Source organism: Papaver somniferum, chromosome 2 (genome assembly GCF_003573695.1).
Source record: "Papaver somniferum cultivar HN1 chromosome 2, ASM357369v1, whole genome shotgun sequence".
Taxonomy (NCBI): Eukaryota; Viridiplantae; Streptophyta; class Magnoliopsida; order Ranunculales; family Papaveraceae; genus Papaver; species Papaver somniferum.
In genome coordinates this window covers 113,080,681-113,093,135 of record NC_039359.1, presented here as the reverse complement: position 1 = coordinate 113,093,135, position 12,455 = coordinate 113,080,681, and the positions used below count along the sequence as shown (strand labels likewise).

General features: G+C 36.8%; 2 protein-coding genes across 2 annotated transcripts; one reads left to right on the top strand and one right to left on the bottom strand.

Annotated features, from left to right (window-relative positions):
• Window positions 1-291: 291 nt before the first annotated feature.
• On the top strand, window positions 292-3,899 carry LOC113353817 (nuclear/nucleolar GTPase 2-like). The gene is made up of 10 exons (XM_026597301.1): window positions 292-511; window positions 757-890; window positions 1,005-1,142; window positions 1,350-1,451; window positions 1,546-1,650; window positions 1,778-1,906; window positions 2,194-2,334; window positions 2,591-2,691; window positions 2,788-2,845; window positions 3,232-3,899. The coding sequence occupies exons 1-10, from the start codon at window positions 316-318 to the stop codon at window positions 3,385-3,387; spliced, it is 1,260 nt and encodes a 419-aa protein (XP_026453086.1). The 5' UTR covers window positions 292-315; the 3' UTR covers window positions 3,388-3,899.
• A 167-nt stretch (window positions 3,900-4,066) lies between these two features.
• On the bottom strand, window positions 4,067-4,840 carry LOC113351772 (pentatricopeptide repeat-containing protein At1g20230-like). The gene has a single exon (XM_026595706.1). It carries the CDS (start codon window positions 4,838-4,840, stop codon window positions 4,067-4,069), a length of 774 nt encoding a protein of 257 aa, XP_026451491.1.
• Between the last annotated feature and the right edge of the window lie 7,615 nt (window positions 4,841-12,455).

Sequence of the window (12,455 nt, the reverse complement as noted above, 5' to 3'; positions counted from 1 at the left end):
AATTAACATTTGCAATCTTTGCGTTCTCTTAGTCAGTTATGTCGAGTGGCACCTCTTGTCATTTCCATTCAACACTGGTTAGCAAACGCACGCTTATGGCCAAATACTGATTGCACTTGCTTGGCACGTGCTCACTAACCCCAAGGAATGGGGCGCGAGTTCCTTCTCATGCATGCAAGAGTCGACGACTCGAAGCAAAGTAAGCCCTTCGACTTCGTAGAGACGTTTGGGGTTCGTTATTAGGGTTTTAAACTTGAGACAGTCTGGTTTTCTACTTGGGGTGCTAAAACATGGTGATGAAGGAGAGAAAAGTTGATGTTTCAGGAAAACCGAAACATTCCTTGGATGTTTACCGTATCGATGGGAAAAGTGGTACTCGAACTGCTGGTAAGGAGGCTGAAGATGTATAAGACAAAACCTAAACGTAATTCTAAAGGAAAGATTTTGAAGCATGAGTATCAAGAGAAAGACCTTCCTAATACACGGATGCAACCTGATCGACGCTGGTTTGGTATGTTTGAGTTTTTCGTTAAAATTTTATGCTTATCAATGGATTTAGAGAACATAAAATGTGATTTTGTGAATATAACCTCAGTATTGTAGGAAATCTGTTGTTGCGTTTTTACTTTTTCAAGCTCAATTGATTGGGTTGAATAGAAATTTATCTCTAGAGGGAAAAAAATGTAATATTGTTACCGGAAAGCTTTCAATTGAGTGATAGTTCGGTGATAACTTTACAATGATCAATTATTATAGATAATACCCGAGTTATTGATCCCAAAAAGCTTGAGGAGTTTCGAGATGAACTTGGTAATAAACTTTCAAGTAACTACAATGTGATCTTGCAGCAGAGGTTGCTCCCGATGTCCCTTTTACAAGATCACCAAAAGGTAAATGTTTTTTTTTTTGATCAACTTACATTTGGTTGTTTAGAATTTGCTTTCTTCTATTGAAAAAGTAGACTTCATCTTCTGAATGTGTTAAGTCTTTTACGTTTCCGATAGAAAGCTCTGTCTGTAGAAGGGAGTCAAGCGGATGGTTTAAGGGACCTTGTCAGGCATGGCATGTTTGAGAATGGTGAAAGCAAACGTATTGGGGATGATCTCTACAAGGTCATAGACTCTTTGGATGTTATTGTGCAGGTGAGATTCTTCAATCTAACTTGCAGCGCTGTAAAGCACTTGATGTGCTTCCTATAAGATATGCGTTGCTTGTATGTGAATGCTTAACTGTGTTAACTAATCGATTTTGTGTATTTCGTTTAAGCTCTGATTTTTTGATTTGGGGTTTGTTGGCCAGGCTAATGATGTATGATCCCAAATTTTCTTCATGTTCCAATTATTTGACAGGTATTGGATGCTAGGGATCCACAAGGCACGCGATGTTATCTCCTGGAGAGGCACTTGAATGAGCACTGCAAGCATAAGCACATGGTGTTCCTGCTAAACAAGGTTGTTACATGTTTTGATTATGGGAATCTCTGATACTATCGATCTGTTTAGCTAGTTATAGTCCATTTGGCACTTTTTTGATATTTGTTTCCAGTGTGATCTTGTGCCAGAGTGGGCTACAAAGGGTTGGATTCGTGTTTTATCAAAGGATTATCCTACTCTTGCTTTTCAGGCTAGCATAAATAAATCTTTTGGCAAGGTAATTTATCCAAAGATAACAATTATTAGTTCTTTCTCTGAAAAAAAATTGTCCAGCTACTTCTTTATTTCGTTGTCTTAGTTGCACTTGGAAGCTATTTCATATTTTGTTCTTTCTTGTTTAACAGGAACTTCTTCTTTCAGTACTAGGGCAGCTTGCTAGCTTAAAATGTGGCAAGCAAGCTATATCTGTGGGATTTGTTGGATATCCAAATGTTGGCAAATCATCAGTCATGAATACCTTACGGGCCAAATCTGTATGTCGATAACTTTACTCCATATTATTGATTTGCCAAATAGAACTTTTGCAGTTTGAGTATTTGACTTTTGATATTGTCATTGGAAAAAAATGTGGACTTGCCAAGAAAGTCGAAGAGTATAAAGGATGCCTGATTTAGAAGTCTTGCTGCATTGCAATTTTAGTAATTGCTCATACTCTGAACTAAGTGGAGTGTTCCTTTATTATAACTTCTAACGTGATACCTGTTAGTTCCAAATTTGCGTACCCAACGATAAACCTGATTTTATTTATTTATTTCACAAGGTGTGCGAGGTTGCTCCTACCGCTGGAGAAACTAAAGTCCTCCAATATATAAAGCTTACGGAGCAGATCTTCTTGATTGACTGCCCTGGAGTTGTTTACCAAAATAGGGATACTGAAACCGCTATCATATTTAAGGGTGCTGTAAGTACAAGCAATTATCAATTAGCTTAATTAGCTTCTGATTTTTTTATGGAGCATTGCAATTTAATCATTCGGAGGAGGGGAACCGTTTGTTCCCTGTAGATTCTGGGTCTAAAGTCTATCAGGATTCTGCTATGTTTAGTATTTTCTTATGCAATTGTGAATGTTTCTTTTTTATGTTGCAAAAGCTGTGTAGATCTTTTGCTTTCCATTTAAACAGTTCATTGCTTGTGGTCATCCTTTGCACCATTATTAGGTACGTGTTACAAACTTGGAAGATGCAGCAAAGCATATTAGAGAAGTTCTGAGACGTGTGAAAAAAAAACATCTCCAAAGAGCTTATAAGATAAAAGACTGGTATGGCCTTTCTAAAGGGTGGAGAGTATTGAAAGATTCAAATGTTATACTGTCAACTATGCTGTGGCTTATCTTTTAATTTTTATCCTGTTTTAGGGTAGATCAGGAGGATTTTCTTATTCAGCTTTGCAAAATGTCTGGCTTACTTTTGAAGGTCAGTTTCCAGAGTATAAATGACATTAGCAATTTTTATCTCGAGTGTTCTTGAAGCCTGCTAAATTTGGTCAAGATTGACACTCATCTTACCAAATGGAAAATAAATCATGCTTGTAATTGTTTTACCCTAGGATATGCTCTCTTAGAAAGCAATACAGTGCTTGAGATGATCATGCTTGAGAATCCAAAACTTGGTGCAATCTCAAAGATCTGTCAGAAATTGACTTTGATTGGATGTTTTAACTATGGTTACATTTCTTGAACTTCTGCACTTCTTTGTATCTCATAATTGGCCATTAGTGTTGGGGCTGACCAACTGAGGCGAAAATTCTCCAACAGTCATTCCAAGAATTTTCACTGTGCTTTTGACTTGATTACCTCTAGGGCACTGAGCCGGACATGACTAGTGCGGCAGAGATGGTTCTCCATGATTGGCAAAGAGGTCGAGTACCGTATTTTGTAACCCCACCGAAGCAAGAGAATGCTAATGAGCAACCGTCGACAGCCAGTGCTAATGAAGAAACTGTGGTTGGAAACTAAAATATGTTCAGGTTTGAAGAGATCACGTCGACCAGAACAAGTCAGATGGTGAGGATCCTGAGGAGAGTCCAGATCAGGGGTCAGACAATGAATCTGGTCCACAACAGGAGCAAGAATTTGAGAACGAATCTTGTAAGGAACCCGAGAAGCTTCTCGCATCATCCCAACAATTGTGCCTATTACACTCCTCCATGTCTTTAATTTAAAACCTAAAAAAGTTGAGATTCCAGATAATTGTGGTGGTTGCATCTGGATTTTCTGAGTCCCTGTGATCGAGTCTTTCTTTTATCCTTTGTTTGTGCAACTTCAAATTCTGAGCCATTTATAGAATTATTGAAGCATGACTTTTCTAAGTTATTTTGCCAAGTTAATATCCATACAGTTACTTTGCTATGATTTTATAGTTGTAAACATCGGGATACGATTGAATTTTTAGACATTGTTTGTTAAAGAGAGCAACTTTTCAGCTGATGTCTTAGCTAAAAAGTAGTCATTCATGGGGAGAGCCTGAGAGGGCAAGTTTTTTTTTTGTTTTTTTATGGGCTTGGAGGGAGGAGAAGTTGTCTATTTTCGAAGTAGGCCATATTTCTTAGCTACTAGCCTACTATTGAAGTGCCTGATCTTAGATTTATACTTGATATTATTGGTTAATAATAAACATTATTATAAAGCAAAGAAATCAAGTAGGTGACTCGATCCAGCTACCAGCTTTTTGCTTTCTAGCACCACTTTGTTTCATCATGTTCTTCAGCTCTGTTACTTGATTCCACATTCCCTTCTCACCTTGAATCTTTGTAAGCAACGAATAAACTGCAGGATGATCTTGTTCCAGTTTGTGCATCTCTTCTGCAGCAAACAACCCGACTTCCAGACTTGAATGCAGTCCACAAGCTCCGAGCAAAGCTCCCCATATTACAACATCAGGGTCAAATGGCATTTTTCTTATCAATTCCACAGCCTTCTCCAATTGCCCTACTCTCCCATAAAGATCCACCATACAGGCAAAATGCTGAATCCCTGGTTTTACCGCATATTCTCTTTCCATTTTCTCAAAGTGCATCTCACCTTCATCTACTAATCCACCACGTGCACACGCAGACAGAACATGCACCAACGTAATTTCATCTGGCTTAGTGCCCAGATTCTTCATACTTTCAAACTTCTCCAATGCTTTCACTCCAAGCCCATGTCCCGCAAAACCTCCTACGATGGAATTCCACGACCCCAAATTCTTCTCTGGTATCGACTCAAAAGCACTATCTGCAGCACTAATATCCCCACATTTAGCATCCATATCGACAAGGGTGCTTGATAATATAATGTCAACTGGCTGGCCAAATTTTATTAGGCTTGCGTGAATTTGCATTCCAAATACAAGAGTTGAAAAACCTGCACAAGCACTCAAGGCACTGGACAACGTAATTTGATTAGGACAGCATCCCAGTCTCCTCATTAAAACAAACAATTCTAATGCTTCTAAAAACTGGTCATTTCGCTCGTACCCACTGATCATAACAGTCCATGACACCACATTTTTTTCCAGGCATTTCATCAAAATAACACATAGCTTCATCAAGTTTCTTATTGTTAACGAGTCCGTTAACCATAGTAGTCCAAGAAACTACATTTCTCTCGGGCATCATTTCAAAAGCTCGTCGACCTTGATCAACACACCCTAAATTCATATACCCAAAAAGCAATGCATTCCAAGAGGTAACGTCTTTAACCAAAATTTCTTCAAAGACGCGATATATTGCAACCGGACATCCCATACTCATGTAATTTTTCATCAAAGCCGATCCAACAAACACACTAGAATTCAATCCAAGATTCACAACACGTGTATGAATCTGTTGTATTAAAATACGAAACTCCTCATTTGACAGTGCAGTAATCAGTATTGCTATGGTGAATTCTGTAGGTTTCAACCCATTCATACTCATTTGTTTGAAGTAACCAACCAATTTCTCAATATCGTTTATCCGTTGGAAACCCTTAAGCATTGTGTTCCATGAAACGACATCTCTTTCAGGCATTTTATCGAACAATTCTTTTGCAATCTGAATTTGTTCATTTTTAACATACCCAGATATAATCGAGTTCCATGTAACTATATCTCGACCTTTGGGGTTTTCATCAAACAGTTTTCGAGCATCCATTAATCTACCATTACGAACACTCTCATTGATCAAACGATTCAGATTGTTCACTGAACAAAACCCTCTAACTTGCGCCCGGAGCATTAAAATTGTTAAGTAGACAGTAAACAACTGAAATTATAAGAAGTGGGAATCAATTATTGGATCAGCAATTATAGTAGTACGAGTTGTAAGTACATAAGTAAGTGTAATTAGAGTTTGATTGATACGGACATTAGAAGTGATAAGTTGACATTTAACAATCGATTACGACAACACGACCCGTAGTCATTGGTGAGGACTACATTCACACATGCGTGCACTTATTGTAAGGTTTACTGTTCACAAGCCATGTGAGAGATGTTAAGACCTTTTTTAATTCTTTATTAATCTTAATTAAATACAAAATTAACTAAGAAAAATATTTATTTTTTTAGAATGATAAAGTGTCACTTGGGTACTTGTCTAATTGGATTGACAGCACAGTGAAAGGCGTTACATTTATAGGTGTACAATGGTAAACTGTTGAATCACTATATCAACTATCTGAGTTTTAAACTCATCAGCTTTGTGATGGTTTGCTTTTCAAATACAGTTTCGGGGACAACAGAATGGAGAAAGTTTACTCAGAGAAACCGGACATTGGTGCAGAAAAGAATGCTCAAAATGAGACCGACACAGACAGAAACCATTGCCAAATTTATGGGCCAATGTCTAGCTAATGCTACAATGTCAGTTCCATTGGCCACTCAATGTGAGTCGTTTGGTGATCAAGTGGATTAACATCAGCTGGAAGAATCTGTACACTATTAGATTGATTGATTAATGTGTCATAAATTTAATATTGAAGTCTAACAATAATTAAGAATAATTGTTTAGTGAGAATGACAAAGAACAGAGAAGATACTTATGATGTAATTGAGGATGCACGTTCGTAGGGTCAGAAGTAAGATACGGATGATTAAGATATCAATTATTGATTTGATTTGATTATCAGCGGGGCTTAGACTAAGTTAATACATCTTGATTCGATAATCAGGTACAGTTATATTTGCTTACGACTTGATAAATACAATCTAAATTTAAACGAAACTAAATTACACGCGTAACACTCAGCGGGACAATCTTTCAGTCAAAATTCTTTTAACTGTGTTTAATGAGAACTGTGTGGAATAAAATAGGCCGATTGCGAATCTGTCTATCTATTACATTTAAAGTAATTTTCTTTTTTTATACTCCTTTCATTTTTTTAAAGAGTTACTATCTCTTTTTCGTTTGGACTTAAAATCAGAGATACGATAAAAATAAGATTTTTGTTAAAAAAAAAAACAAAATATCATTCGAAGAGAACGAAAATCGTAACCGACTCGCTAACTGGGTCGATCCAACTAATATGGTTGACTCTGACCAAATTACCCTTAACTATACATGCTTCTTCTCTTTTTTTTTATCATAAAAGCAAATTCATTTCTCAAAGAAAACCAGATTACATAGAGTTGTTCATTTCCAGGATTGAGATGATACATCTTGGTGGTTTATCATCCCACACTTGATCACACTTAAACTTCTTGGCATATTTGGCTAACCCATCAGCCGCTTCGTTGCTACTCTTAGGAAAGAAAACACATTTGATACTACTAACAAATTCTATTTTCCTATTAATATCCGAAAGAAGATTATGGTCCTGCCAATTAGAGTTAACAAAATTTGAAGTCACAGCTTCAATGACATTCTTACAATCTCCTTCAATGATGACATTTCTCCAGCTTCTGCACTTTATCTATTACACAGCTTCCAGTAGAGCTAAGCCTTCCCCTTGCTCAGCATCTCTAGCATTTGTGACTTTCACCATTGCCTCCATAAATCTCACTGCACAGTCTCTTAAAATTAGACCAATTCCAAATATTTTATTGTCTTTATCAAAAGTTGCATCAAAGTTTAGCTTCCACCAGTTTTCAGGTGGTTTCTCCCATTTTTTCTTAAGTTTTTTAGCTTGACCTCTACATATAGGGTTAGTTTCACAGCCAAGAATGTTATATTTGTGCCAAAATGTCTAATGCTCATGATAATGCTATTGGGGTGTGTTGTTTTTCCTTCAAAAACTGTCATGCATCTATGTCTCCAGATTTGCGACATTATAACTGTTGCTAAAAGGATACTTTTCTCTTTTTTAAAAGAGATGATGCTTTGGTCTTGATTCCATGATTTGATCCAATCTTGCAGAGAATTGAAGTGTTGCTGAGAGTGCATAACTTCTGGTAAGATGGTGAACCAAACAACTTTTGCAAGACCGCAGTGAAGAATAATATGAGTGTCTGTCTCTGGTGTTTGCTTGCAGAAAGGGCATGACTAATCTTACAGCTGAATGTGTCTTCCCACTCTTGTTCTAGTTTGTAGAATATCTTTTAGGCATCTCCATAGAAAAAGATTTAGCTTGTACAGGAGCTTTAAATGCCATATATTCAACCAGAATTTTTGCTCTTCTTTACGGATGTTGTCTCCATTGATTTCTTGAATCGGAGCTTTATAAGCGGAATGAACAGAGAAAATACCATTTCTTGTCAGGCTCCAGTTGATGGTGTCTTATGCATTTTCTGCAATTCTTATTTCCTGAATTTTCTTGCTTTCTGTGTTGTTAAACAACTGATTTATCCTTTGGACTATTTAGTTTCTTGTTGAATTAGACTCTGCACTCTGTCATTGTTTCCCGAGTACTGAGTTGCATTTGAAAGTTTTGTGTGGTGTGTATTTGCAATCCAATTATGTCTCCAGATTTTTATTCTTGAGCCATCACCAACACTCCATATATATAACCTCTTTACTATTTGCAGACCTTTGTAGATGATTTTCCATATCCAGGATCCATTAGGAATAATTTCATCACACAAAGGGTCTTTATTGTAGAAGTATTTTTCCCTCAAAATTCTAGCACACGGAGAGTTGTGGCCTGTAATCATCCTCCATGCCAATTTTGCCTCATTAAATTTTGTGGTGTTTTTGAAGCCCATTCTTCCAAGTCTTTTTGGTTTGCAAACAGTACCCCATGAAATTGGGTTCATTCCCTTCTTGTTTTATTTTCTCCACCAGTATCTTTTTTGAACTCTGTCAAGGGAATCTGTTACATAATTTGGCATTTTGAAACAACCAATCTGATGGTTAGCCATTGTGCTTATAACTGACCGCCTTAAGTTGATCTCCCAGCTTGGTCAATTATTTTTCCTTGCCAAGTACTTAACCTGCTCTGAACCTTTTCTTCTATTGGTTTAAAACTTTCTCTCTTGTTTTTTCCCAAAAAGAGAGGCAGACCAAGATATTTTTCATTCAATCCCATAGTCTTCATTTGGAGTATGCGTGTTAAGTGAGAACTTCTCTGAGGCTGCATATGTTTATTGAAGAACACATTGGGTTTATTGAAATTTATAACTTGTCCTGAGGCAGAGCTGAAGTTGTTGATGATGTCTAGGAGATTCCTAATATCTTGATCTTTGCAGAAGAGAATGCAATCATCTGCAAAAATTAGATGATTGATACTTGGGCTATGATGACTTGGTTAATTCCCTAGATTTTCTTTAAACTTTCTGCTTTGCATAACATTCTTGAGAAACCCTCCATATAGAGAATGAACAAATATGGTGATATTGGGTCACCTTGCCTTAGCCCTCTTGATGGAGTGAAAGGTTGGCATGAAGAACCATTAAGAAGGATGGACACTGAGGTTGTTCCAATGTATTGGTTAATCATTTGACACCATTTGTTGCAGAATCCAAGTTGCTTCATGATATCCATTAAGAACTTTCATTCAATCCCGTAGAAAGCTTTCGACATATCAAGCTTGATGCCAACTTTCCCAAATTTGTTCCTACTTTTCTTCATGTGATCTACAATTTCATGAGCTATAATTGTGTTATTTGAGATGTTTCTGTTTGGGACATAAGCTGTTTGAAAATGAGATACAATTTTTTGTAGGATAGGTTTGAGTCTGTCAGCAAGAATTTTTGAGATTATTTTTTAGTTTATATTGCAGAGGTTGATGGGTCTGTAATCAGAAGGGCTTTGTGGGAATTCTACTTTTGGTATCAGGGTTTGAAAGGTATAGTTAAGCCCCTTTAGAATATAACCATTTCTGAAGAAATTTTGTGTCATGAGTATAATATCATTACCTACTATGTTCCAGCACTGTTGGTAGAAACCTGCTTGAAATCCATCTGGTCCTGGAGCTGCCCATGGTTTGATTTTGAAGACTTCCTTTTTTATTTCTTCCATGTATGGTATTCTTGTTAAATTTGCATTGTCTTCTGGTGTTATGCAAGGGTTGATGAGACTCGGGATTTCTTCATTTCTCTGTGGGTTTGAAGTAGTTGTAATGGTGCTGAAATGATTGTTGAGAAGCTGCTCTATTTCCTTTCTTTCTGAGTGGTAAAGTCCCATATCATCTTTGAGAGAGTCTATGTGATTTCTTATTCTTATGTGGTTAGCCTTTGAGTATAAGTACTTGGTATTTTTGTTTTCTTTCTTCAATAAATTTTTTCTAGAGTTTTGATACTTCATGTCAGAGTCCATCTGGTACCAGAATCTCATCTCTTGGTGAAGATTATCTAGTTCATTGTTATTGTTGAACTTTTGATTTGCTTGAGCATCTATGATTTTCTTATGTATTGGTTCACATTGCCAAAGACTTCATAGTTCCATTTCTGTATTTCTTTTCTAATTTTCTTTAATCTTGACACTGTTTGAAAGGCTGCAGATCCTTGTTGTGGTTGACTCCAAGCTTTAGCAATTACTTCTTTGCATGAGTCTTGCTGTATCCAATTTTCATATAAATGGTTTTTTGTGATCTTTCTCAACTGGGTTTGTATGAAGCAATATTGGTGTGTGATCTGATCCAAATTCTGAGAGACTGTAAGTTGTTTCTGTTTCGAAAGTGTCATGCCATTTTGTGTTTGCCAATGCTCTGTCCAGCTTAGCCTCCGCCAGTTGATTACTTCGTCTGTGGTTGCTCCAAGTGTAAGGATATCCAGAGAATTTGACCTCCACTAGATCAGTTTGAAGTCGTTATTGTTTTATGCATTTGTTGATGCTTGACTGAGATGAAGTTGAGGTTGAGATCTTTTTCTTGGGGGTGAATGGTGATATTTAGTTCTCCTATTATCATCCATGAAACTTACATGTTCTGGATTCTTGTAGTGATAGTTTCCCATAGTTCTTTCTTCTCCTTATATCTTGGACTGCCATATAAACATGTTAGTATCCACTGCACATTTTGGGATCAATTGTGACCATTACTTCTTTTTGATTCCATATTTCTAGAGGAGAGCAATGCCACCAGAGAGACCAATAGAAGACTGAGACCAGTAATTAAGAAAACCAAAATGTCTAACGAAAGAATTAGTTTTTGTATAATTTGTTTTGGTTTCTGAAATGAAGACTATGTCAGGGTCATTAGTATGAATACAATGTCTCAAATGGTCTCTACTATCCTTTTGGCCAATGCCTTGGAAATTCCAAGCTAAAATTTTCATTTTCTCAAAGTTTTTATGAAAAGGATTAAAAGAAAAAATGTAAAAGCAGTGACAAATGAACTGATATGGGGAGAAAACTTTATGAAATAATTGAAATTGCAGGATAAAATTAGTGTTAATTCTGTCTTCTTGCCCTGCAGAGTGATAGCATTGCAGTGTTGGTCCAAATCCCCCCTTGCTCATGGTCATGATCCTGAATGTCTGGAACATTTTGGTACACATTGTTATCATCTTGACTGTCAGCATCCATGTAAATAGGATTATCAAAGTTGATAGCCCTTGCCACATTTTCTCGAACTCTTTTTCCTCTTCTCTAAATTGAACCCTCACCCACCTCAGTGTAACTTCCATCCTCCTTAGTGAAAGCAGCAGTGACATGATAACCATCTCAAGGCCTTTGGAGTACAACCTTGTTAGTTGTTGCAGCCTTCTTTTTTGAAATTATCTTGTTAATGGTTATTGGAGACCCATCTCCATACTTTGGGTTCATTTACATAACGCCATGAAGTGACAAATTGGTTTGCCCAAACTTGAAAAGCGCTTTATTAGCAAGAGCTCGAACAAAATTGGCCTTCCTTTCACATCCATCATCATCATGATCTAGTACAAAGCAAGCTGGGCATAGATTTCCTGGTTGCTTTTGGTAGTAGAAAGGAATCCATTAAATGAATCCAGCTCCATTCTTTGTTAACAGATCCCCTAATTAAAGGTCTTTTCACATTGATTTTGATGCTGGCATTAACAACATTTGAATCCACATGGTTTGCATCTTCGGGATCAAGAGATTGACTTCTCCTGGAATCTTTGCAAACTTGTACATAGTTTCTTCTTCAAAAAGTTCTGGTGGTAAATCTTTGAAGTCCACCCAGAATTCTTGGGTGATAAAATCCATCTGTTGTATATGCACAAAGGAGTTGTAAGGCCTGACCATGAAAAAGGCAGCCATTCACTGACCATTGAGCATTTTCAAGAACCCAATTGACTTGGTCCCAATTTGCAAATCTGACAATGAAGTAATTTGTTAATGGGTTCCTTATCTGGATTTTCTTCACTTTCTTCAGCCAAAGGTTTTTGAGGTGGAATTCGAGATTGTTGGGTTTCATATGTTCAACAGCAAGAAGTTTTCCAACAATGCTTGTCGCCCACTTTGAGATTCCTCTGTCCAGATTAATACTAGCATAAACAAAAGTTTGGCGGATGTCATCTGACTCAGAGTTGTTGAGAATTTTCGACATAAGTTTCTCTTCTAGGTACTTCATGTCTCCCAAGTTTGGATCCATAAATTTGACTTATATATAGTGTTTTGGGTTTAGATTTAAGATTAAGAAAACAATGGTGATTATGAATAACAATCTTAAACATCTTCATTTTATAGGCTGAATGCATGAATTTGATTTGAGACGTGTTGAGA

What these genes read in the sequence shown, in the direction of transcription:
- LOC113353817 (XM_026597301.1), top strand. Translation starts at nt 316, where the DNA reads ATGTTTCAGGAAAACCGAAACATTCCTTGGATGTTTACCGTATCGATG. An exon ending in ACCTGATCGACGCTGGTTTG is followed by an intron (nt 512 to 756) that starts GTATGTTTGAGT and finishes CAATTATTATAG; the next exon opens with ATAATACCCGAGTTATTGAT. An exon ending in CTTTGGATGTTATTGTGCAG is followed by an intron (nt 1,143 to 1,349) that starts GTGAGATTCTTC and finishes ATTATTTGACAG; the next exon opens with GTATTGGATGCTAGGGATCC.
- LOC113351772 (XM_026595706.1), bottom strand. Translation starts at nt 4,840, where the DNA reads ATGAGGAGACTGGGATGCTGTCCTAATCAAATTACGTTGTCCAGTGCC.